The sequence below is a fragment of the Hylaeus volcanicus genome, chromosome 5, assembly GCF_026283585.1.
Source record: "Hylaeus volcanicus isolate JK05 chromosome 5, UHH_iyHylVolc1.0_haploid, whole genome shotgun sequence".
Classification (NCBI taxonomy): Eukaryota; Metazoa; Arthropoda; class Insecta; order Hymenoptera; family Colletidae; genus Hylaeus; species Hylaeus volcanicus.
In genome coordinates, this window is record NC_071980.1 from 2,584,984 (window position 1) to 2,608,036 (window position 23,053).

The 23,053-nt window shown below is 36.9% G+C and overlaps 7 protein-coding genes across 12 annotated transcripts in view; 4 read left to right on the top strand and 3 right to left on the bottom strand.

Annotated features, from left to right (window-relative positions):
• LOC128877143 (dentin sialophosphoprotein-like) overlaps window positions 1–603 on the top strand; it is a 3,076-nt gene extending 2,473 nt beyond the window's left edge. The window contains exon 5 of the mRNA XM_054124190.1: window positions 1–603. Coding sequence (XP_053980165.1) covers window positions 1–504 — 504 coding nt within the window. The 3' untranslated portion in view covers window positions 505–603.
• Window positions 604–2,491: 1,888 nt separating this feature from the next.
• On the top strand, window positions 2,492–7,085 carry LOC128876356 (beta-galactosidase). Of its 4 annotated transcripts, none has more exons than XM_054122664.1 (11): window positions 2,492–2,627; window positions 3,389–3,639; window positions 3,752–3,924; window positions 4,075–4,225; window positions 4,371–4,434; window positions 4,572–4,666; window positions 4,750–4,977; window positions 5,292–5,463; window positions 5,570–5,691; window positions 5,934–6,341; window positions 6,407–7,085. In XM_054122664.1, the coding sequence occupies exons 2-11, from the start codon at window positions 3,568–3,570 to the stop codon at window positions 6,854–6,856; spliced, it is 1,935 nt and encodes a 644-aa protein (XP_053978639.1). In that variant the 5' UTR covers window positions 2,492–2,627; window positions 3,389–3,567; the 3' UTR covers window positions 6,857–7,085. The 4 variants fall into 4 exon arrangements, with proteins under 4 accessions (XP_053978639.1, XP_053978638.1, XP_053978640.1 ...); XM_054122663.1 differs by having other exon boundaries at window positions 2,499–2,806; XM_054122665.1 differs by having other exon boundaries at window positions 2,508–2,627; window positions 3,434–3,639.
• Window positions 7,086–7,087: 2 nt separating this feature from the next.
• On the bottom strand, window positions 7,088–8,454 carry LOC128876358 (zinc finger protein 239-like). Its single transcript, XM_054122667.1, has 5 exons — window positions 8,316–8,454; window positions 8,058–8,225; window positions 7,832–8,001; window positions 7,404–7,569; window positions 7,088–7,329 (listed from the first exon to the last, which is right to left on the bottom strand). Exons 1-5 carry the CDS (start codon window positions 8,320–8,322, stop codon window positions 7,088–7,090), a joined length of 753 nt encoding a protein of 250 aa, XP_053978642.1. The 5' UTR covers window positions 8,323–8,454.
• A 1,189-nt stretch (window positions 8,455–9,643) lies between these two features.
• LOC128876355 (pseudouridylate synthase 7 homolog) lies at window positions 9,644–13,108 on the bottom strand. The gene is made up of 6 exons (XM_054122662.1): window positions 12,401–13,108; window positions 11,814–12,320; window positions 11,259–11,744; window positions 10,389–11,178; window positions 10,153–10,304; window positions 9,644–10,092 (listed from the first exon to the last, which is right to left on the bottom strand). Exons 1-6 carry the CDS (start codon window positions 12,549–12,551, stop codon window positions 9,776–9,778), a joined length of 2,403 nt encoding a protein of 800 aa, XP_053978637.1. The 5' UTR covers window positions 12,552–13,108; the 3' UTR covers window positions 9,644–9,775.
• Window positions 13,109–13,191: 83 nt separating this feature from the next.
• On the top strand, window positions 13,192–14,389 carry LOC128876359 (succinate dehydrogenase [ubiquinone] cytochrome b small subunit, mitochondrial). Its single transcript, XM_054122668.1, has 4 exons — window positions 13,192–13,445; window positions 13,519–13,658; window positions 13,782–13,975; window positions 14,061–14,389. Exons 1-4 carry the CDS (start codon window positions 13,394–13,396, stop codon window positions 14,284–14,286), a joined length of 612 nt encoding a protein of 203 aa, XP_053978643.1. The 5' UTR covers window positions 13,192–13,393; the 3' UTR covers window positions 14,287–14,389.
• Window positions 14,390–14,433: 44 nt separating this feature from the next.
• LOC128876360 (probable pterin-4-alpha-carbinolamine dehydratase) lies at window positions 14,434–15,804 on the bottom strand. Its single transcript, XM_054122670.1, has 4 exons — window positions 15,615–15,804; window positions 15,168–15,326; window positions 14,884–15,003; window positions 14,434–14,800 (listed from the first exon to the last, which is right to left on the bottom strand). The coding sequence occupies exons 2-4, from the start codon at window positions 15,282–15,284 to the stop codon at window positions 14,618–14,620; spliced, it is 420 nt and encodes a 139-aa protein (XP_053978645.1). The 5' UTR covers window positions 15,285–15,326; window positions 15,615–15,804; the 3' UTR covers window positions 14,434–14,617.
• LOC128876354 (endothelin-converting enzyme homolog) lies at window positions 15,009–22,512 on the top strand. Of its 3 annotated transcripts, none has more exons than XM_054122661.1 (19): window positions 15,009–15,131; window positions 17,059–17,942; window positions 18,022–18,173; window positions 18,284–18,445; window positions 18,558–18,641; window positions 18,716–18,927; window positions 18,998–19,861; window positions 19,946–20,038; window positions 20,106–20,247; window positions 20,318–20,426; window positions 20,483–20,573; window positions 20,664–20,840; window positions 20,931–21,031; window positions 21,105–21,163; window positions 21,228–21,279; window positions 21,361–21,428; window positions 21,502–21,644; window positions 21,914–22,081; window positions 22,158–22,512. In XM_054122661.1, exons 2-19 carry the CDS (start codon window positions 17,920–17,922, stop codon window positions 22,335–22,337), a joined length of 2,880 nt encoding a protein of 959 aa, XP_053978636.1. In that variant the 5' UTR covers window positions 15,009–15,131; window positions 17,059–17,919; the 3' UTR covers window positions 22,338–22,512. The 3 variants fall into 3 exon arrangements, with proteins under 3 accessions (XP_053978636.1, XP_053978634.1, XP_053978635.1); XM_054122659.1 differs by having other exon boundaries at window positions 15,111–15,131; window positions 16,711–17,942; XM_054122660.1 differs by lacking the exon at window positions 15,009–15,131 and having other exon boundaries at window positions 16,670–17,942.
• The last annotated feature ends 541 nt before the right edge of the window (window positions 22,513–23,053 follow it).

Genomic DNA, 23,053 nt, shown 5'->3' on the forward strand with positions numbered 1-23,053 from the left:
AGTGAACTTATAGAATCTAATGATGATGAATCATCCAAGTCAACTCCACTGGATGTGGAACCGGCTCTGACAAGTGGACAGGGAAGTGAAGCAGAAGATGCAGAGTCTCAATCAGATCCTGATGACAGTGACAGTTCTCCAATTAATACAAGTACTACACCTACAGCAAGTAACTCGTCCAACAATGGAGAATCATCTATCGATGAAACTAAGCCATCTAAGTTAAACATTAGTCAACCTGCAGAACCTAAAACTAATGGTTCAGTGGTACTTGGTCCAATACTTCAGGAACCTACTCTAACAAGTTCAGGCGGAGATGGACAGATTTCAGAGGATACAACAGTATCAACAGAAGTCCCAAACACAACTACTCCAGACGGAAGTTTTGAGACTAGTTTATTATTCAACACTATTGTCTCGGAGAGCATAGAATCAGTTAAAGCAACTACTGCAGTTCCAGTCAATGTTGTTCCAGAAGAACCAATTGAAGAGAACCTTGTGTAGGGAACATAATATATGTAAATATAGTATTAATTGTAGTATATTGTACAACCTAAATTAATAAGGATAAAATAAATGCAGCAATTATAAGAATTTCAGAAACATATTTGTCAAGTTCGTCAAGTTCTTCGAGGTGTAAGTATTATTCTATTCCGATCGTCTAAATGACAAAAACCAACTAATGAATAAATATTATTCAATATCGTATGATATTGAAGTGTCATTGTATCATATAAATATTTAAATATAAATTAATACTTTTATATGATAATATTAATGTCGTTCCTATGAAGTCATTACTGTTTATAATATGTATCAGTATGTATATGATACAAATTCATTATAAAAGAATGCGAAAAATATTGTTGATTTCTTAGAAAATTTAAATTATTTTTTAACTACTTTTAAAATTAAACCCTTGATCAGCGCCTTCGGCGGAAAAACTCCCAAGTTTGTCGTGAAATAGTTCGTATTCTAGATGCTAGATGGAGCCATTGTATACTAGAAAACAGTTTTTTACTTTACCGACTACAGCACAGCATATAAAAACATACATTATCAAAACTTTAAAATCTTTTTAATTAATCAGTCAATCAAATTAAACGGATCTTTATCAGTTGTTAATTTTTAATCGTAATGATATTGAAATTCAAGATATCATCGATTAATTAATGTAGTTCAAAGTTTAATTTAATCGATCGCATAAAAACAAAGCTCTCTGATTTTTAATCAGACGAATGTTACTGTTATCGTTTACATATTCGTGCATTAATTCTAGCAAACAAAATATCTCATTCGAATAAATTTCGATAAGGGAGGGTTAGCGATAAGCTATTATTAGTTGACACAACTTCAGCTTGAATTTTCCTTGCGTGAAAAATGATAAAATAATTCTTCAAGTCGCAAACAAACGATCCGATTTGATCGAAGAATTATTTTACTGCTTTATTATTATTAATATAAAATATCGTCGTCCATGCACAAAGTACATATTATCTAACGTTAGATCTCCTCTGCCGTGTCTATTGCTCTGACATTGACGTTTATAACATCCATTCGTGCTACAGAATAGGAAGTTTGATCACCAGTGACTGTAATCTGTCGCCAATCACGTACACAAATTGGTGGATAATCCTCTGGAACTTTAAACAACGGAATTCGTACCCTAAATTGCAAAATAGCACAAGACTTTTCGACTACTCTTAATCATGAGAAACTTTCACGTTTCAGTTTATCGTTCTTTTAATCAAATACAGATGATATGGAATATATCAGATTGATATAACGTCGTTTAAGCGATCTTAGAGCTCCGTTTAAAAAACTCTTTGTAACTGACACACCTCCTCTAACACCATTTATGCTTGCATGTAGGTAATTATGGTTGTTCTTCGTTCAACGAAAGAATCGAGTTGGAAGAACATCCTCCAAGTGTCTTATTAAGGGGAATCCTCCCCACTCGCTGCCTTGGCCGATAGGCTTGTACTTATGCTAAGAGTTCGACAACATTCAATGAAACCAGTGATGGGATCGAACGTGTCTCGCGAAGATTACTGCTACTCCCCGCGAATTACGTTAATAAAAAGTCTTCTCGCTTATGTAAATTTGTGAAAGAATCTAATCTATACATTAAAAAAAAAAAGATGCTGTAGACATTCGAAACATAATGCACAAATAAGAAGAAAGATTTTTTGTGTTAACCCTCGGATATAAGATTCGTAGAGGCTTAGATAAAATAAAAAAATACTTTCGCAAGTGTATGGTAGGAGTCTAAACGAAAAATGGAGCACGGCAATTCGAAATTAGGCAATCGATGCTTTTCTCGACTAGACCATCTCACGCTCTGCCAGTTGTATTCTTATTCGACTTCTTATTGTCGAGTTGGGATTCGCAATACGACTTGTATCCTCGTTCCCATCGCTGGTCACTCTAACCGCGTAACGGAATATGTTCGCGTAACGCTTGGCTGGCTACTACCGGCTCGGTTGCTCGACAGTCATCCAGAAGCCGTGGGTCAGTCGGTATAGTGCCCGTGACACGTTCAGCGACGACCAGCGAGACCTCGACCTGTCCTCGATCGGATCAGAATCGACGAGCAGGCAAAATTACATTCGAATAATGGATGACGAGTAAATACGACAATTTATTCGCGATCGAGTCATTCGTTCGAACAGATAAAACTTTCGGGTTGTATATTTGTAAGAGCACAATTCGATTTGATCTGCCAAGCCTTTTTATGCGTTCGCTATTGTCAGCCTAACGTTTTCGACCTCACCGGGTCATCTCTCGCCAACAATGAAAGTCAAAGGTACACGACATTCTGGTGAAACGAATAACAATAAATTACATGGACACTGCGTAGACAACCGAAGTGATTAAATACACGAAATAAGTGAACATTAAAAGAGTATTCCATATTGCACGATAATTACTAAAAGGAAAATACGTCCCAAAGAAGAGTAGCTTCTATGTTGAAGATTAGGCCACCGTTATCGCAGCGAACGTTTCATCATTACACCCAGAATTTTATGCGTTTCTGTACAGCGTAAGATTCTTTCGTATTCAGAAGATGACAGAATTAGGTCAAAAACCTTCGCCTGTGCAACACTCGATGAATAATAAAAGAACGTCTTGACAGATCAACTTCATTGTCATTCGCTCAACCTACATTCGTTTCGTATAAGATACGCCATCCAATTAATTCAAGCTGCAATATTCATCAAACGATCGACGAGTACGAAGTTGTCCATTGTTTGGGTCTACATAAAAATTAAATTAATCTCTAATTAGACTGCGATACGATTGGCACTTGTGCAAATGTTTGCAAATCTGTTATCGAATTCGGACGATACTGATTAGTACATGAATTTTTCCAACCATATGCTATCAGAGTTCTTCGAACTACAATTGATCTCTCCGCGCGGTATCTTCTCAGTCGGTGAACTTTAACAGACCATCGACAGATCAAATCGAGGAAGGTTGAACAGATTCGCGATACAAGTTGTCCACCAGTGGATAGGTGTTCCACTTTTTCGACAAGAGGACACTGTAGTTTTCAGGACAAGGAGGATGTGGTCGCTTCTGCTGACCTTGGCCGTGACCGGCGCGATGGGAGAGGTAGTGAATGTCCACGTGAACGATGTAAGTACTCGGAAAAATTAGTACGAAAAATCATGTTTGTTCAATTCCAAATTCTTCTAAAGCCCCTCTCAGAAAATCCAAGATCTGCTTCATTCTAATCTTGCGATTTCAGAACGCTCCGAAGAATTTCAGTTTCGGAGTCGATTACGAGAACAATCAATTTTTACTCGATGGGGAACCGTTCCGATATGTGTCCGGCAGTTTTCACTATTTTCGAGCCCCGAGACGTTACTGGAGGGATCGTTTGAGGAAAATGAGAGCGGCTGGGTTGAACGCCGTTTCCACGTGAGTCGAATTTCAAACTTCAAAGTCATCGAAGTGTCGCTTTGTTGAAATATTTCACGAAGACATCGAGTACTTTATTTCTTACTTTCATTTTAAACGCAATTTAATTCTATTATCTTCGTAATATATATCTAATATTTTTTCTATCAGTTACGTGGAATGGAGTTTGCACGAACCAAGACCGGATGTATGGCACTGGTCGGGTGACGCAGACTTAACCGAATTTTTGAGCATCGCTCAAGAAGAAGGTCTGATGGTTCTTTTGAGACCAGGTCCTTACATCTGCGCCGAAAGAGACTTCGTAAGTGCGATAATGTTTATCCAAGTGTCGCGTATTAATCTATTAACTATGTTATCAACTCTAAATATTTAGTTAGGTGTCACGACTATCTCCTACATTTTCCGTAATCTTATGTGTTCATTTTTCCATTCTACTTTATCTTTAGGGAGGTCTTCCATACTGGTTACTGACAAGCATACCGGATATAAGATTACGTACAAATGATCCACGTAAGAACTTCTAACGACGCTTAACTAGAAATTATTTTTAACTTCTAACCGTTCATTGCAAACGATGGAAAATAATACGAGTTTTATACTTTGTTTATCAAACTTCTCTTTAAATAATTCCAAGTACTTTTACGCAGGTTACATGAGCTTCGTGGAAAGATACTTAACGAAGGTGTTCGAAAAAGTCAATCCTTACCTCAGGGGCAATGGAGGTCCTATAATTATGGTTCAGGTACGAACAAAAATTGCCAGATTCCACGTGAAAGGAACAACCAGTAAACGGCGATAATTATTAATTCCAAAACGCTGTTTCAGGTGGAAAACGAATACGGAAGCTACGCCTGCGACACTGCGTACATGAACAGACTGCGAGAGTTCATGAATGAGAAGATTGAAGCGAAAGCTCTTTTATACACGACAGATGGAAACAGCGCGAGCATGGTTCGTTGCGGATCCGTGACTGGAGCTTATGCTACCGTTGATTTCGGAGCTGGCTCTAACGTAACGAAAAGTTTCGAAACAATGCGCTTGTATCAACCAAAGGTAAATATCATCTTTCAAAATAACACGTTGTATCAGAATGTGCAATTGTTCGAGTGCACACATTGTCGAAGAAAAGTTATCAACCCGCCTAAATAACATCGCACGATTAAATATACGAGCAATCTGAGCCATTTGTAATTTCCGTAGTATGCTCTGTTAGTACTACTAATGCGTTATCACAAATCGTAAGCTTTGCTTGGCAAACACTAAAAAAGTGTCGCGTAATTGTTGTATTATATGCTTTATCGCAAGCAGTAAACCTCAGCTATCTAAAAGTACAAAGTGTCACTACATCGATGACGTGTTTCCTCCAGGGTCCGTTTGTAAATTCTGAGTTTTACCCTGGATGGTTGTCGTCCTGGCAACAACCGTTTCAAAGAGTGCAAGCCAGCGCAGTTACGAAAACCCTGGACGAAATGCTGTCTTTGGGTGCTTCTGTTAATATGTACATGTTTTTCGGTGGCACAAACTTCGGTTATACTTCAGGTTAGTACAAGTTTTTTTTTTTTTTTTTTTTTTTTCAAAAACTATTACTGCTTCACGAGAACTTCAATATTTGCGATTTGCAAGAATAAATGAAATAATTTGATAGGTGCCAATATTGTTGGGAACGTATATCAGCCGCAGTTAACATCCTACGACTATGACGCCCCGTTAACAGAAGCTGGCGATCCAACTCCGAAGTACTTCCTAATCAGAGACGTTATCGCTAAGGTACGATATCGTAACATTTCGTATCCGATTCTAAACGGTTCTTCAGAAGGGACTTAACAACTTTGTTTTTCATTCAAATAGAAATTAGGCACAGAAAAATGCCCCTGATAGTAGGCAACCGAAACTACAGATCGGTAATCGACTCGGTAATAACTCTAAGACCTTGGACCTATAACTTTAGACCTTGAGACCTAACAATCTATCCCTCGTGCCTCTTTATCGTCTAACCTTCGTGTTTACAGTATCTGCTCATGCCCAACATATCCCTACCGACGGTGTCTCCAAAAGGCAGTTACGGTTCGGTATACTTGTCGCCAGTCTTGAATCTGTTCGATACGAAGGGTCGAGAGAAATTTGCAACGATCGTTACACACGCATCGGATCCCTTGACGTTCGAGGCTCTCGATCTCCCTCATTGGTTAGCGTTGTACGAGACTAACTTGGTGACCAGTTCCTCGGATCCAGCTACTCTACGTGCGACACCTCGGGACAGAGCGCTGGTCTACGTGGGTGACCACTTAGTTGGAACCTTCAGTCGCACTAACAATATATACGACATAAGCATAGAGAAGCCCTACCAAAAGGATTTAAAGCTACTGGTAGAAAATCAAGGACGAGTGAACTATGGGAGTGGACTTCGCGACTTTAAGGTTGGTTAATCGGTATGGTCCACGCTCTGTCTCGTGGTAATTTCTAAATAAACATTTTTTAATAGGGGATCTGGAACGTAACTCTGAACAACACGCCGCTTCGTGGTTGGACAATGACAGGGTTCTCTCTGGATAGCATCACCCTAAACGACAATTACCCGACGATCACGCTGGAGAACGGAACTCTTCGTCGTGGACCAGTGGTATTGCGTGGAAAGTTCACTGTTTCTGGCGAACCGATGGACACGTACTTAAACACTATTGGCTGGGGCAAAGGAGTAGCTTTCGTGAATGGCAGGAATCTTGGTCGATACTGGCCACTAGTCGGACCCCAAGTAACTTTATATGTCCCTGCACCATACTTGCGATCAGGTGAAAATGAGTTGGTGCTGGTAGAGCTGGAGTATGTACCAAGCAGCAGAAAGATGAAATTCCAGGACACACCGATCTTAGACCAAACACCACGATCGTATAAGCTAAATGATTTCAATGGACCATCGTTTTGGTACCATTAGCTTCTGCTTTTATAACTAGAATACGTAGGAAAAGGATATAAAAGGATTTTATATTTTTACATCCGAGAAAAACTACTCGCAAGTTACATCGCCTTCGAAATGATTAAATTTCTTTTTTTATTTATTTAACCCTTGCATTGTATCCTCGCGTTTTCTTAGGGCGAATAAGACCGACTGTTGTTTAATTAAAAAGTTCAATGGAAGGAATAAAGTATGTAATTCTGTCTTACGTTATTGATTATTATTCCCTATCAGAGGTAGCCAAGAAGTCCACGAATAGGCTGGAGGTAATTGTAAATAATTTCTGCTTGCATTCTCAAAACCAATTGCGTTCGTAGATGTTCTATTACCTTCCATGTTTGCACGATTGACGACACTTTGGATCGAGATAGTGTGAGATCGTTCGTGAGATCGTAAGTTGCTAATCATGGAAAACTGCTTTTTGCATATGTCACAGCGATATGGCCGATCTCCTAAAAAGAAGAGAATTCAAGAATTCAATGTTATTCAAAGGATTGCAAAGTATCTAATCAGAGGTACTGATTACCAGTGTGTAATTGCATATGATGATGCAAAGCTGCAGGTTTACAGAATCCACGATTGCAGACCGTGCATCTCATCGGCCAGTTACCAGTGTGGGAATAACCATGAGCCCTCAGATCGCCAGGGGTTGGAAAGGAGCGACCACACACGTTGCATTTATGTGGTTTTTCCTGTATACGTATGTTTTTCGATCAGTATTTCCAGTTAAATTAACATCCAATTAATTGTGCTTTGAATAGTTGCTCCTAGATAACGCAACCTGCCAGTCAGTCTGTAGTACCGGTTGCCATCTAGTAGGCGCGGGAAAGATGCCCCTGGAAATAGGCAACTAAAACTACGGGCTGACTGGGCGAGGTATAAACTTTAATTTAAAGCTTCAAATTACAATAAATGATCTCACACGCGTTAATATTAATCATGTAATAAAAGGACCTTGTAGTGAGTCATTCGATGATAATACAAATTCGAGGAAGCAGTGAACCGTTTCCCACAAATAGGACACTCGTGTGGCCGTTCTCCAGTATGAATCCTGACGTGTGTATTCAGGGAGCTACTCGTACTAAACATTTTACCACACACGACGCAACCGTGTGGCTTTTCACCTGTTAATTGCACGTCATAATTATCAATAGACACTTTTTAAATTAACCTTACCGACCTGTGTGTGTTCGCAGGTGCCTCTTGAGCAACGAAGGCCTGTCAAAGTTTTTGCCGCACGTCTGACAAAGCAGACACCTTTGAAACTTCGGGGTGGTCATCAGACTTATTTTTCTTTCAGAGCCACGACAACTTAAATCTAGAGGCACGTCTTGCACGACACTCCATACTGCATATTAAAAGTATAAGCGCACGAAAATTAAATTTTAAAGTCCCTTTTAGAAAACCCTTTACTACAACTCAATAATTAGTCGCTTACCAGACATTACAAATGTTTCCAATGCTTTCAGAGCAAACGATATCACAAAATACACCAACGATCAAATTTCCCGCACTTCGTCCAGATGTGAAGAAGAAGTACGAATCAGATGCTCACTACCCCGAACCGATTATGCGAGGAGATTACAGGTGAGCTTGAAAGTGACGACGAGGACGATAGCGCATGACGGGGGCGGTATTTCTCGCGAAGGGCGGAGTTTCGTATATTCTTTGATAATGCTGATCATCCTGGCAACTGCTGAAGACCTTCCTCGTTTAATGCACATCGAAAAAAAAAGATGGCAAGTGCTAAACACGCTTTGCAAAAAATAATCCTGTCAAAAAAGTGTAAGATACAAATTTTTAATGCACGCGAAGGCAACGTGGTTAATAGCATTCCATTACCTTAACAGTGTCAACCGGTACCAAGGATGTAACGATGGTACCGTATTTCCGTATAAAGTAAAAGTCATGCACACGCAAAACCATATTTCCTGTGAATTCGTTTGTTTAACATTCAACACGGTGGCAACTTTAAATAGTTGCTGTGGATATTTATTTACAGTAAAATGCAATCGTGATTTTACCGCAGTGTAAATAAAAATGATATTTGTTAACGTTTAATGTCAAAGGATGCTACATCACGGGAGACATCATTTAAACCAGAGTGACACTTAATTACCCCCCTGGAACGGTACGTTTTCGTCGATCAAGAGTAACGCTTCGTCACGATATTGACAATTTTTCACGGTATTCGACCGGAGGTGAGATAATTTGTCGTATGGCATCGAGACGTCGGACGTCCCGCAGCGTCACTCCCTCGTTTGTCACCTGAGAGGATATTAACGCTATTCAAGTCTCCACGGAATCATTACAAATCGCTCCTTCATCGACCACACGCGATAATACTCCGAGTTAAGCTGTATGCATTAGTGCATTATCATCGTGGAACGATTCCCAAGTTTTCACGCATTATGCAAACGCGTGAATGATAGAAATATTGTTGCGTTCTTTTAATTAATAAAAGAACAAAGAATCCATTAGACAAACTTTGAATGGTTTGCCGCTGGTTGAAAGATGAGTTTGATGCGTTCACCGCTAGACGGCGATTTCATTTCATCCCCCGTGGAAACGGATAAATTTTTAATAACATTCTTGCAACTACTTATTGCGGATATATTGCATATTAAATGCACTTACTTAATTTGGGGATGAAAGGATTTCCATGTAATCTTAATATTTATATTTTTTGTAAACGAATTAGGAATCGGTTGTGAATGCCAAAGGTTAGTTCATCTTATTCTTTACTTAAAACTTTTGGATTACTTATTTTCAGTAAGTATTTAAAGAAAATAAAAGTAATATATTTCTTAAAAAAAAAAATGTTATTTGTATTAAATAATACTTATTTTAATATCAAATAGGACATTTTATTTACTTGAAATGGTAAATAACACCATTTCACATTGCATCGGATACGTCTATTTTGTCGTCTTGTTCGCCAGTTTCAGTTTTATTCGAATCATTTGATTCCATTTCCTGAACTGTTGAACCCCTTTCATCGTCTACGTTTTTGTTATTATTTCGAGAACATGCATTTTCATTTTCTGTAACACTTTTTGAGGTGTCTGACTTCTCAGCCTCTGTAACACATGCGGCAAATTGGGCAGCTTGTACTTCCGGAGAAGTATCAGATTTCAAAATTTCACGCAATGCCATTGTCGCGTATGTAGAAGCTTTCAAGGACATTTCAACAATTAGAGCTTTATATTGTCCCTCTGAAAATTCAAAAATTTCTTATATAAAAATATAAATATATTATGTAAAAAAAATTATACCTGGTTCATCTTTTGGAGGCGTCAACTTCCGCATCTCTCCAATATCGCACATAATAAGATTGCTGTATTTGTCTTTGTAATGCATGATTTTCCAAGATACATCCATAGGTACTTGCAGCATTTTTCTATAAGCACCACCTAAACTATATTTCCTGAAATAAAAGAAACATTATATAGAGTGAAAGCTACGATTATACCAATATAATATACACAACATTCTCTCGAAATCAACTTACTTATTCTTTTGTCTAAGGTCTGTAGTCAAACCATCCTTTGCTAAAAACTCGTCAAACCAGGGTTTCGCATAAGGTGGATATATAACTTTCCAGCCAACTTGAGGCATCAACACATCCGCCAAAGTATAATTTGGCAAGTCTTCTTCTTTAAGAATCTTTACTGTAGGAAGATTTCGTACATCTTCAAATTCATCCTTCTTATTAGTATCATTACTTTGTTCAGTATTGTCATCTATTTTTATACAGCACTCTGTAGCATCTGTTACTTCTTTAATTGCTGTAATTGTTGATTCTGTGTGTTCTGTAGGTTTTTCCTCTACTTTTGGAATATCTGTGCTTACTTCACTTTCGAATTTACTTTTTTTTTCGCTAGGTTCGCTATTGTTTTTTATCGTAACTTCGGTATCATTATCGTAAATAAAATCCTCGATATCGTTATCATTTTGTTTTATATTGTCTTCATATACTAAGTCTCCTACTATAGGTTTCCTCCCAAATTCTTTTATTCTTTTAGATACCATGTAGTTCCATACGTAACTTTGATACGAGTGAATGTACATTAGCCGAATATTCCTGGGTATCGAATCTAACGCACCCTGAGGATTCGTACTCCCTGCTGAACAAATACCTTTTAAAAGTGAAGCTTCTATTTTGTCGGATCCTTTAATCAGTTTATATGCAGTATGTGCATTTTTAGTTGATTCATATACCTTCCTAGCTTCTGCTAAATCTCTATCTTGTTCTCCATCGCGGGGTTTCAAAATCAATTCAATCGCTTCCGTCCACTTACCTATAATTAATAAATTTGAAATAAATCTTAATGAATCTTATACAAAATAAAATGTGTCTGAAAAGTTGAAAAATAATTACCCTGTAGCAAAGCTTTCCCTATTGCATAAGTTGGAATAGCAGCTATGGTACCAAACCTCTGTAGACCATAATAATTTATGAACCCATTGTCTCTCAAAGAAACCATTGTTTCTTCAATCTGATCATCTGTTCCATTTGCATTTCTCAAAGCTATCCTAAAGCGATTGCCATTGAGCATGCCTAGTTTCAAAGGTTCTTTAACAAACTTAAAGTTTCCCACATATGCACCACGTACATTTTTTGCTGCTCTCAATATATCCGATGGTTCCACTTTTTTCACACTAACCCACTGAGTAGTCCAAGCTCTACGATCTTTTGTTCCAGCATAGGTAAAATAATTTGACTTCATACGTGTATGCTTAGCCAATTGATTTAATGCATCCATTGTATCCATATTTACTTTGTGCAATACAAAATAACAGTATTCACCACCAAGCTTCTTCCAATCTACCCGGTTATCTTTCCGGAAAATCTGAGAGAATGGACCTGATAGAAGAAAATGTTATATTAACATAGGTAAGCAAATTTAGTATTTATAATAATTTGTATACATACCGATAGGATTATCCACAGAATTATCTTTTTTATTTCGTATGATCACTATAATTTTCTTCTCTTCTTTAGCTATTGTTTGACTAATAACATTTGTTATTTTGCTAGCAATTACATGAATTGTTCTCCTATCTTCCTTACTTAAAGTGGTTACATCTATTTCTATAGAAGATACTTCTGGATCTTTCAATTTCTGTAACTCATTCCATATTGTATCAGATATTGTGTTCTTCAAGAGTTCCAAACTGTTATTTTCTTCTACCTTAGGTAGGATAACTTGATTTGTCAGCTTTGCAATCTGCCCATCAAGGGCAATTTCATTAACATGGAAATCTGAATACCTTTCTTTAATTATTCCAAAAAATCCTTTCTCTCCTATAAATTCTGTAATTCCAACATCACATTCTTTCAGTCGACTTCCAACTTCCATCTTCGTCCTTTTTTCACCTTTTTGCACGTCTGACCAGGTACGTTTGAAAGGTTTTCTGCCAAAATTATTATTTCGGTATCCTTTAAAATATAATGTTAAAAACCAGTGAATTGGTTATGTTTTTATAAAGTAATTATTCTGAACTATTCCTAAATCTTACCACCATGGTGTGATCCTCGATTTTTTCTAAAATCTTTGTTGAACCGCCTGTCTTTTCTGGAATCTTTTTGATCTTCGTCACGTGCATTTGAGTTTGCAGATTTTTGCTCAGATTTACTGTCTTTGGCATCGACACTTTTACTTTCGGACATTGCTGTATACTTAATTATTTAATAAAAGTGTAACAAAACTATTCTTTCACTTAAACCAGTACAATATTATTTATTTAAAATGATGTAATTTATACATTCAGATTTTCAAAGTAACCGGCGTGATTTTGTAAGGTTAACAGTACACAGTGGGTGCGTTCAGAATTGTCAACGCTTACTAAGCCGCTCAGTGAGCAGCTTTTAATACTAGTGGCGCCATTGGTGGCGAAACGCCCAAGTTTGTAGTGAAAATAGTGTCCACTGTTGATTCTAGATGGCGCCACTAACTTCAGGGTTGATAATTCCTGCTGTTAAGCTTATTGAACTGTTTAAATAATATATTAAAGTAATCAATTGTAATGTTATAAAGCAAAGAATCGTATTAATTATGCATTTATAAGAAAATGAAAAATAATTGATTAAAATATTTTGATGGCGCCATCTTACAGAGAAGATACAAACTATTTTCACTATAAACTTGGGCATTTTGCCACCGATGCCGCCATCAGTCCTAAACCAATGATAGATTCCTATAAAATTTAATATCTCAACTTATTTTTCAATAAATACATGCACACTATTTATATTATTCCTAAAGTTATCAAACAAGTTCGATAGGTCGAAAGTAAAAGTACATATCTAATCTGAAAATATAGAGAACTTCAAAGGTTCCCAACAAAAGTTTCGTCTCTGTAAAACTAGTCCGTGGTTCATCTCAGTCGTATTTTTACCTGTATGTGACTATTATTCTAAAAATTGATTGTCACGGGATTCAGAAAAATTCTATTCCTCTTTCATAGACTGAGTGCCAATTTTGAGAGATTTTATATTCAGTATTTGACAAAATGATTTTTGAAAGAGTGGGTGTCAACATCTTTCGTAATGTTAGACAGTTAGGTAAGGTGCAATTAAAACATAGAATTAATTAAGAATGACATTCTAATAGAAAGTGTACTATATCTGTTTGTAGAATCTCTTTCCAAAACTAGCCTTTTTTCAAACTCTTGCAAAGCACCACAATTTAGTAGAACATCAACAAGTTTTGCTGGTATTACTCAATGTTTAAATTCTACTGTAACAAAATGTGGAAGCAATCGTTTTCTGGCAAAGGTAATAATTTTGTAATACTATTTTCTTTTGATCAGTGTTTCTCAAATTTCCCTACATACAGTTGTGTATCTTCTATTAATTTTTGTGTAATATATAATTTATTTGTGCATATTTATTTTTCAGATACCGATAACTACAACTATTGGCATGCAACAAAGTCGCAAAGCAACTACACCGGCAGGTGATCACGTACGTATGTGGGTATTAGAAAGAATTGCAGCAGCATCACTTCCAATTGTAATTCCTGCTGCTTTATTAACGGAAAGTGCAGTTCTTGATGGCCTAATGTCTGTATTAGTTGTAATGCATACACATTGGTAAGTATTTAGTTTTCATTATTACATTATAGATGGTGGTTCTAACTGTTATCTAATTTATCATAATGTGTCTATTGTCCAATAGGGGTTTGGAGGCTATTATTGTAGATTATGCAAGACCCAGTGTTGTTGGACCATTACTACCAAAGATTTTGCATGTATCACTGTTATTACTTTCGGCTGCTACACTTGCTGGACTATTTATGCTTATACATAATGGACCTGGAGTTGCAAGGGCTATTAAGGATGCTTGGGCAATTGGCAAGGAACCCCCACCTTCACAAACCTCTACTGCTCAACCTTCGAAATAATTGGATTAATTTTCAATAGATTATTAATATATTCATTTAGGACTTTGTAATTCATCTTCTTGTAAAGCATTCAAAAATAAATTATTTGCTTTCAAGTATCAAACTGAATTATTGAAATAAGATTTTGAAAAATAAATGTATTTGGTATATTTGAACAAATGGCGTTTATTTATTAAAATTGTAAAACAAAATAAACTTAAGTACAATGTTTTATATTGTCAATGTGGTTTTCATAATAGAACATGATTTTATAAAATTCAACAGTCGTTATACAGAGTACATAAGATTCAATCCAAGACTTATAGACATACAATATTGTATAATTCAAGTTTCAATTTGCATCTGTTGTGGTAGTTTTGTCTATAAATGTAGCAAGTTTAATGTCTCTTTTTGATAAACCATTTACATCATGAGAAGAGAGAGTAATGTTTACTTTATTATAAACATTAAACCATTCAGGATGATGGTCCATTTTTTCTGCTTGCAGAGCCACTCTTGTCATAAAACCAAAAGCCTACAAATTCGCATAAACAAGAAAGAAATACATTCTCGATGATATAAAACAAACAGAAGTAATTTAATTAAACTAGAACATACCTGATTAAAGTTTTTAAACAAAAACTCCTTGTAAATGGCATCCCTATTTGACTCAATTGACCAACCATTTGACAATAATGGTTTCAAGTCTTTTTCCCTTTCCTCCTGAGTCAATTTACCCTTGAAAAAATAACATATTGCTATAAAATCTTATACTCGATCGATCCAGTACAAATTTTGTTTTTAATACAAGTGTTTAGTACGAGAAGTTAAGTAATCTATTCTTCATGGAGTGGAAGATATTTTTGGTACATTTATTTTCTAAATTTATTGTAAAAACTTACCATCGTTTTTCCTTTTACAGCAGGAGTAGATATTTGTCTACGGTCGAAAATATGGAATATTTTCTCGCGAAGGATCCCCCCACTATTGATAAATCGCATGCGCGTTAGAGTCGACATGGATTTTGCTTTCTTTTTCCTTGATGCCGTTAAAACAGTTCGCTGTCACGGAATAAATTAATATCTCGTTGTTATGTAACTAATTCATTATTAAAATTCATTCTATCATCATATATTTGACAAAAATTCGATGTGTAAATTCATCGTACAATAAATACATTATATGCTCGATTTTCGATTGACTAGATTTAATAAATTTCTATAGAATATTAACTTAACTTTTGAATAATTCACGTAATATTTAACGATATGCTTTCGAACAAAAATTATAAATATTTTCTCTTAAAATTATTGTGAAAGTATATCAACGCAACTCGACCATAACCTTACCGATGAACTATCATCACCTATTGAACTTTTGTAAAATCACGAACACATTTTCAATCCTAATATTACATATTGTTGATTAATTTATTATCTTTAAGATTAAACAATCTACATTAATAGGGCTTCTGTTGTTCTGTACACGTTGGAGAAAAAATTAACCTCTCGTACGCTAAACACAAGTGTACAGGATCAGAAACGATGGCGGTTTATTTGAAACCAGTTTACTATCTGCTTCATTATCAGTATTCGTCAAATTTTTACTTTATTAAGCGTCCTTTAGCAAATTAAAAATAAAAAGCATCCGAGGACGATGAAACCTTCCTTCTAAATAAACTGTTTCTATAATACATCTATTTGAAGAAAATTACAAATAATACGATACTAATTGGTAAATTGGCTATGATCCTAATTACCTGTTGCGTAATTAAATTACGTATTCCTTTAATTCTAGCGCGTTTATCTTGAGGAATTTAAATTACGAGATACGCGAATCGGCTTTTAATAATACCTCTTCATTGCTCTCTTCACGCATACCGTTTCCCACAAGGACTTTCATTCTCGCACGTGCTTCACTTCTAGGATGACGATTGCGTTTACGAACCTTTTACTCACTCTTACCCGTTGCATTGCCTCACTTTTAGATTTACAATCGTTCGAAGAGGGAATGTTTCGTTTAATGCGTTAATCTATTTAAAACCGCATGCAAATTGCCGCACCTGGTGAGGCAAGGCGATATACGTATAAATTAATCGAATGTATTTTGAAAGATGGCTACCACTGTACAATAAATTAAACGCGATTCATTTTGGAGGGAATCAATTACAACTTTAGATCTCGCAAGAGCTGTTACGCGACGTATCGCACCCCCGCAAAGGAAAACAGCGAAAAGCAGACAATTTATAGGAAAATGATGTATTAGAATCTTTCAGCATCTCGATCGAGAGCTGTTTAATTTTATTTCCTTGTACTATTTACTACTTACTGCATTTTCCTATAATCGTACAGGACCAAAATTTTACAATTAAATATTCAAATAATGAGTGGTTTGATTTTAACGATTGGTACACGATTAGTTATTTTAAGAAATCTTTTATTATAGAAATGTTTTAGGTACATCAGATCGATTGGCAGGAATCGAGCCGGGGTTAAAGTTCCTCGTCGGTGGAGACGTCGTTAACCTTTTTCCAAAGAATGGCAAATGTTGCCGATTGGAGTCAGGTGTTCGATTTCTGCATAGTTCTGTTATTACACGCAGCGTCTGGTCTGCCATCGATGAATTTCATTTCACTTATTCGTGTCAGCATCGAAACGATCCACGATCGACTAACTACCAGCTACCGCTTGGATTTACTCTCTCCTGTCACGGATATCCAGTCGCCAACACACACCATCGTTATTTGCGACGGCAACGTTGTTAACATCGTACATTTCTGCAATATATTTTCAGATCGGACTGCATCTTCGCGCCAACTTGCTCGGGTTATTCTGGCCGCGATAAAAAATAAGATTGCGCAGCCCTTTCGCTAAGATGTTGGCGCATCTAACGACGTATTGCTACCGTTTCACTGACCTGCGATACGTGAGGTGCATCCGGATGCTGATACAGCGAAGAAGGAGCGCAATTCTCACCTGGAAACAAAAATTTCGAATGTCGAATGAAAAATGAAAAATAACTAAACATTTCCATGGTTGGGAGAGAGAGAGCTATAGCTTTGTTATCTGTAATAAAAATCTGAACGAATGACTTGAAAGCCTCGATGAGAATTTTTGAACGGTGTAATATTTATATTTTCCATCTCGATTAACGATGCTGTAACAAACGATATGTCATATGTAATAACATTATCTCTCAACGTATTCAGTGGCGCGACTACGAAAATTATAAATGTGATAAATGCTTCACTTCCTCTATGGCATAGAGGATATGCTATTAGTCACGTTTCATCCAAGCTTCCTATTTACTTTAGATTCGCAAATATTTATTTCCATGTCGTTTTCTCGTTATTATATCAAGTGCTTGCGTTTAAAACAAAATCTTGCTAACGAGCAAACTGCTGTGAAATACCAAAAGCGCGCGATTTTAATATTTGCGGATAAGACGAGGATGCACGGTACTACTACTGTATTGATACAAAAAATATGTATTATCAGCACGTATCTTCAGCAACTTCAGGGTCTTTCCGTCTAATGTACGTATAAAATCATCACCAGCTGCGCCGAGGCGCGTACTTTGCAAACAGGAAGGCTGAGTGCTACAGGCGTAGATCTATTTTACCTTTTATACCATTTTATTTATTGTATTACCGAAATGTCTCGAATCGTATGGATAATGTAAGTAAATATGATGCAACCAGTGAAATAGTTCATCATTCAGTGATTTGTCAACTGAGTCGATTAATAAATTTCATAGAGCTTTCCTCGGTGTTATTACTGGGACTACTTCCACCATTCTCGACAATCCTCGCGATTTAAAATGGTTATCCGGCGTAGACCAAGTACCGGTAATTAAACAAGCTAAAGAAGAACGAACGCTTTGCGACACCAAGGAATGCATACAACTCGGTAAGCGAAATATTCTTGGATTATCAATGCAATTCAGTCATTATAACATTAAAGTAATTATATTATCGATACATTTTTCGACGCAAAAATCGTTACTTTACGTTCAACAGCAAACATGTTATCGGAGGGCATGAACACCTCGTTGGACCCCTGCGATAATTTCTACGAGTACGCTTGCGGAAATTGGAAAGTGCACAATCCTCGTCCTAAAGACGAAACCTCTTGGAATCTACTGATAATGCTTCAAACGATCGTGGAAAAACGTATCCTAGGTTATTAACTCTTAGACACAATGTTTATTAAAATGTTTCTATTTTCTATTCAAAAAAATCCTATCTGTTAGTTCTACCGAAAGTTTCATAAAACTTTCTGCTATGATCACAGAAATAATGGAAAAAGATTCAAGCCCTGACGACCTCTTGGCCATGAGACTCTCCAAACGAGCATACAAGGCTTGCTTGAATACAGGTAATACAATTGATCCACAGATTCGAGTAAATCTTCATTGCCGATAACATCGATGAATTTTTCGATTAATCTAGATGAATTGGAAAAGAAGGGACTCCAACCACTTTTGCTTACCTTATGGAGAATAGGTGGCTGGCCGATGATAATGGAAGACGACGAATGGAACGAGGATTTGTATAAATGGCAACTGGTGGACGATTATTACGCTTCTTTAACAGGTTTGAACAGTTTGCACGATCTCAGTAGCGACCCAGTTAATTGGCTAAATGGGACAGTGTCCTTTCGTGTAAGTTTCCAAAATAAACATTGGTTTTATTTCATTTATCTTCATTCCTTCGCATTATTTGATACGACAGCTGAGCAGTCCGCATTTGCTGCCAAAAGTATACCAACTCGTGGGCTACGACGAGATCGAAGCGGACAGTAGCGATGAAGACAACGGTGAAAAAGACAGTCAAGAACGAGGTAGCAAGGAGAAACGTGACAGCGAAGAGCTCGAAGTCGAAGACGAGGATAATGAATATAAAAAGAAACTGCCGAGAAAACGAGTAGCCAAAAAGATGCTTAAACGAGGTGACGACGAAAAGAAAAGTAGGAGGTCAAAGAGGGCTGCGATATACGCAAAAGTTCAGAAGCGGTACCGTGGTGTGGAGAAATTCATTGCTCCCAAGGTTAAAACATTATTGAAACGAAAACCAACGTCTTCAGTTGACGAATCTATAGGGAAGAGTAATCTGAGAATCGATGAGAAGATCATCATAATCGATGACGTAGATTATGGCAGTTACATCGACGAAGAAAACGATGACGAAGGCAACGAAGAAACTGTCAACGATAGTGACGATGACGAAAAGAATGACGAAAGTGGTAGCGGTAACGGTGATAAAGGAGACGATGAAGATGGTAGCGGTGATGAAGGAGACGATGAAGATGGTAGCGGTAGCGGTGATGAAGGAGACGATGAAGATGGTAGCGGTGATGAAGGAGACGATGAAGATGGTAGCGATAGCGGTGACGATGACGAAGAGTCTCCAGATGACGGAGACAGTTATAGTGAATCAGAGGAAGAAAGGGAACGGGAACAATTAAGGAAGAAATACGCAGGGTACATATTAAATGTTGCCAGAGCCCTTACCAAAGCCAGAGGTATCCCGATACCAAAAGAGAGGCTCCAGAAAGACATCGATGACTTGATCAAGTTCCAGATAAGTTTCGTAAAGGTATTTGACGTACTTTATTTTAAGAAAAGGAAACATTGAAATTATTTATAAACCGATACGGCACAGCAATGCTTATTCTTATAGATTATATACGCGGAGTACCGTGGACGATCCACTCAGCTTCGACCGTTCCAAAAATCCTACGACGATTTGAAATCCAAGACGAGCAACAGCAAGGTAAACTTTCTTCTGTTTATCGATCGTTTAATTCGGAATTATGTCATTCGTAAGCGGCCGTTTTCAGATAAATTGGGTGAAAAAGGTGCAAGATTTGGCCGCTACAGCGGGGATAGAAATTGATATCAACACAAATATCTCGGCTCCATCTAGCCTTTACATGAAGAGTTTAAAAAAGTTGTTGGATAATACACCCAGCAGGACAATTGGTACGTAAGAAGATTAAGTGTCTACGATGGTAAACGACGAATAAAGAAATGTGTGAATAATTTTATGCAGTGAATTACATTCATTGGAACATCCTTAGTAGACTAATAAAAGCTACTACGAAGGAAATGGAGGACTTGTACGCATCTTGGGAAGACAGAGAGGATAACACGATTACGAGGTAATATTTTCAAGGTATTCCTGTTTCGAAGCAACAACGAAAATATGCTTTTTCAGATCAGAAGTGTGCATCGAAGACTTAAAGCTGAAAAACTATTTGGGTTACGAGTATGTGAAACGCTATTTTCCTGACGAAACTATGAAAGCGGTAAAGACTGTATAATTAATGTAAAAATTAATGATTCGATGCTGATATATCCATTGTCGTCCACATATGTTGATCGTGTTATTATTTAAGGCCTTGGACATGATCGACGACATCCAAAAGGAAGTCGAATATCAGATCAAAGGTGCAACTTGGCTCGACGATAGCACCAGGGATTTCGTTTTAGACAAATTGGTGTACATGGTCAAGATGATTGGGTATCCACCTTGGTATCGAAATAGCACCGTCGTAAAAAATTATTTCCGAGGAGTAAGAATTTACTCTTTACTCTTAACTTTATTTTCTAGTTACGTTGAATCTGCCAACCTATAATTTCTATATGTTAATTGAAAATTTTAGCTCAGTATTAGTCAATCGCATTTCGAAAACGTTTTGAGTGTCATGAGATACAAAAAACAGCAGAACATAAGAAGCGTGTTCACGGGAGAAGTGAACGGACGGTAAGTGTAAGATGAGTTTGATTTCAATTTCATTATGCATTTTAAGTCACTCAAAAGAGAAATTCGTTTACAGATATGACATAGATCCTTTGCTCGTGAATGCCTTTTTCATGCCCAGTTTAAACGCTATCGGTGAGTTTTGAAATCTATTATTTCATTAGCATTGTTCAAAACGTTCTATGATTTACCATTTTAGAGGTAACAGCGGCTGATTTTCAGAGACCTTTCTACGCACCCAACCATCCATGGTAAATACGAATTAACCATTGAAATTCTGTAATCCATTTTACAAAACGTTAATAATTTTACCATGTATTGTCGTTTCGTAGGTATACAAACTTTGGTCTTATAGGGTACATCATGGGTCACGAAATAAACCATGGATACGACAGCGGTGGTCAGTAACTGTGAAACAGTCCTCAATTTTTCTCTACGGCAACAATACTAACTGCGATATTAATTGATTTTAGGTCATTTGTTCGACAGAGACGGTGCTTACACGGAATGGTTACGCGAGATGGCAGAGGAGTACGATAAAAGGGCGGACTGTTTTATAGATCAATTTAACAGATACAGCGTGGTAGAAAATAGAACAGCCAATATTCCAATAAAGGTGAAAACTCGTGAAAATTTCTACAAAGTTAATATTTTGTCTCGAAACTATTCATAGTTCCACGATGAAAAGTCCTGTCATCCATTTCTGGGTTACGGTGGCGACCAACGTGTTATTCCGATCGATAAACGAATAAGTGAACGGCTTGTCTGGCCATGGTCCTCTTATTCCACTAGATATCTGTCTGTTCTCGATTGACATTCACGTGCTGTATGATACAGCCTGTATCGCGGTAATACAATAGCGCGAATCTGCATTCTATGTTACAGGATTACGGCAAACAAACTCAGATGGAAAATATCGCGGACACTATGGGTCTGCAGGTGGCCTTCAAAGCTTACCAACGAAGACAAAGGGAATGCGCGAAACCGGATCCCATGTTACCAGGACTTGAGAACTTCACCAATGACCAACTTTTCTTTTTATCTCTTGCCAACGTAAGTTCATATTTAACGCGTTTAAATATCTATTACGCGTTTATACATTATTGATGTATTAATGTAATATTTACAGGCGTGGTGCGAATCTACCAGTCCTGAAGCAATTAAGGAAAAAGCAGCACGGGATTCGCACAGCTTGGGCCCGTTACGAATAATAGGGTCCGTTTCCAATTCCGAGGACTTCGCCAAGGCTTTCAATTGTCCGTTGGATAGTCCTATGAATCCTAAAAAGAAATGCAATATATGGAAATAAGAATAGTTAATAGTAACATAGTTAAATAATCACTAGCTCTCTTATGTCCCTATATACTTTAGCAATATTTGTAATACAACTTGTACTTATCAAGTGCAATTACTGTATTCTTGTCCTGTAATTAATCCATGTATATTGGTACAGATTAAAATAAATAAAGTACTGTATATTTTCATTTTTAACTGGCTACTGCAAATAATTACCTATGGTTATTTTATATTCGGGTTATTGTATAAAATCATAAGAAACTGCGTGGAGTATTTTCTCGTTGTATATCGTTCAGTTATATGAATCTCGATCATCGGAAGCATTAAGTTTGTTATTGCTGGTCCCATTATAGGTAATCACTGAATCATTACAGTCTTCGATATCAATTTCAATAAACGATACATAATGGGTTTATTTAGGTCATCTTTATGAGAACGGGCAACGTCGTGGACTGAAAACTAAATGTAGTATCATAATAAAATCAATAAAAAGAAAAATAATGTTGGTACATAAGAAACTACTTAAATTTGATTAATCGCCAGAAATGTCTATTTTTAGTTACTACCTTCTACACGGAAAAAATACATCGATAAGTTTATTCCAATCTCGTGTATCTAAACGATCTAATCGCAGAAGCCTCGTTAATGAGCACAATCGTCTGTAACAAACGGAAACGAGTGTATCTCACAGTAAACAAAGTTCCTGAATGCAACATCGAGATATTGCAT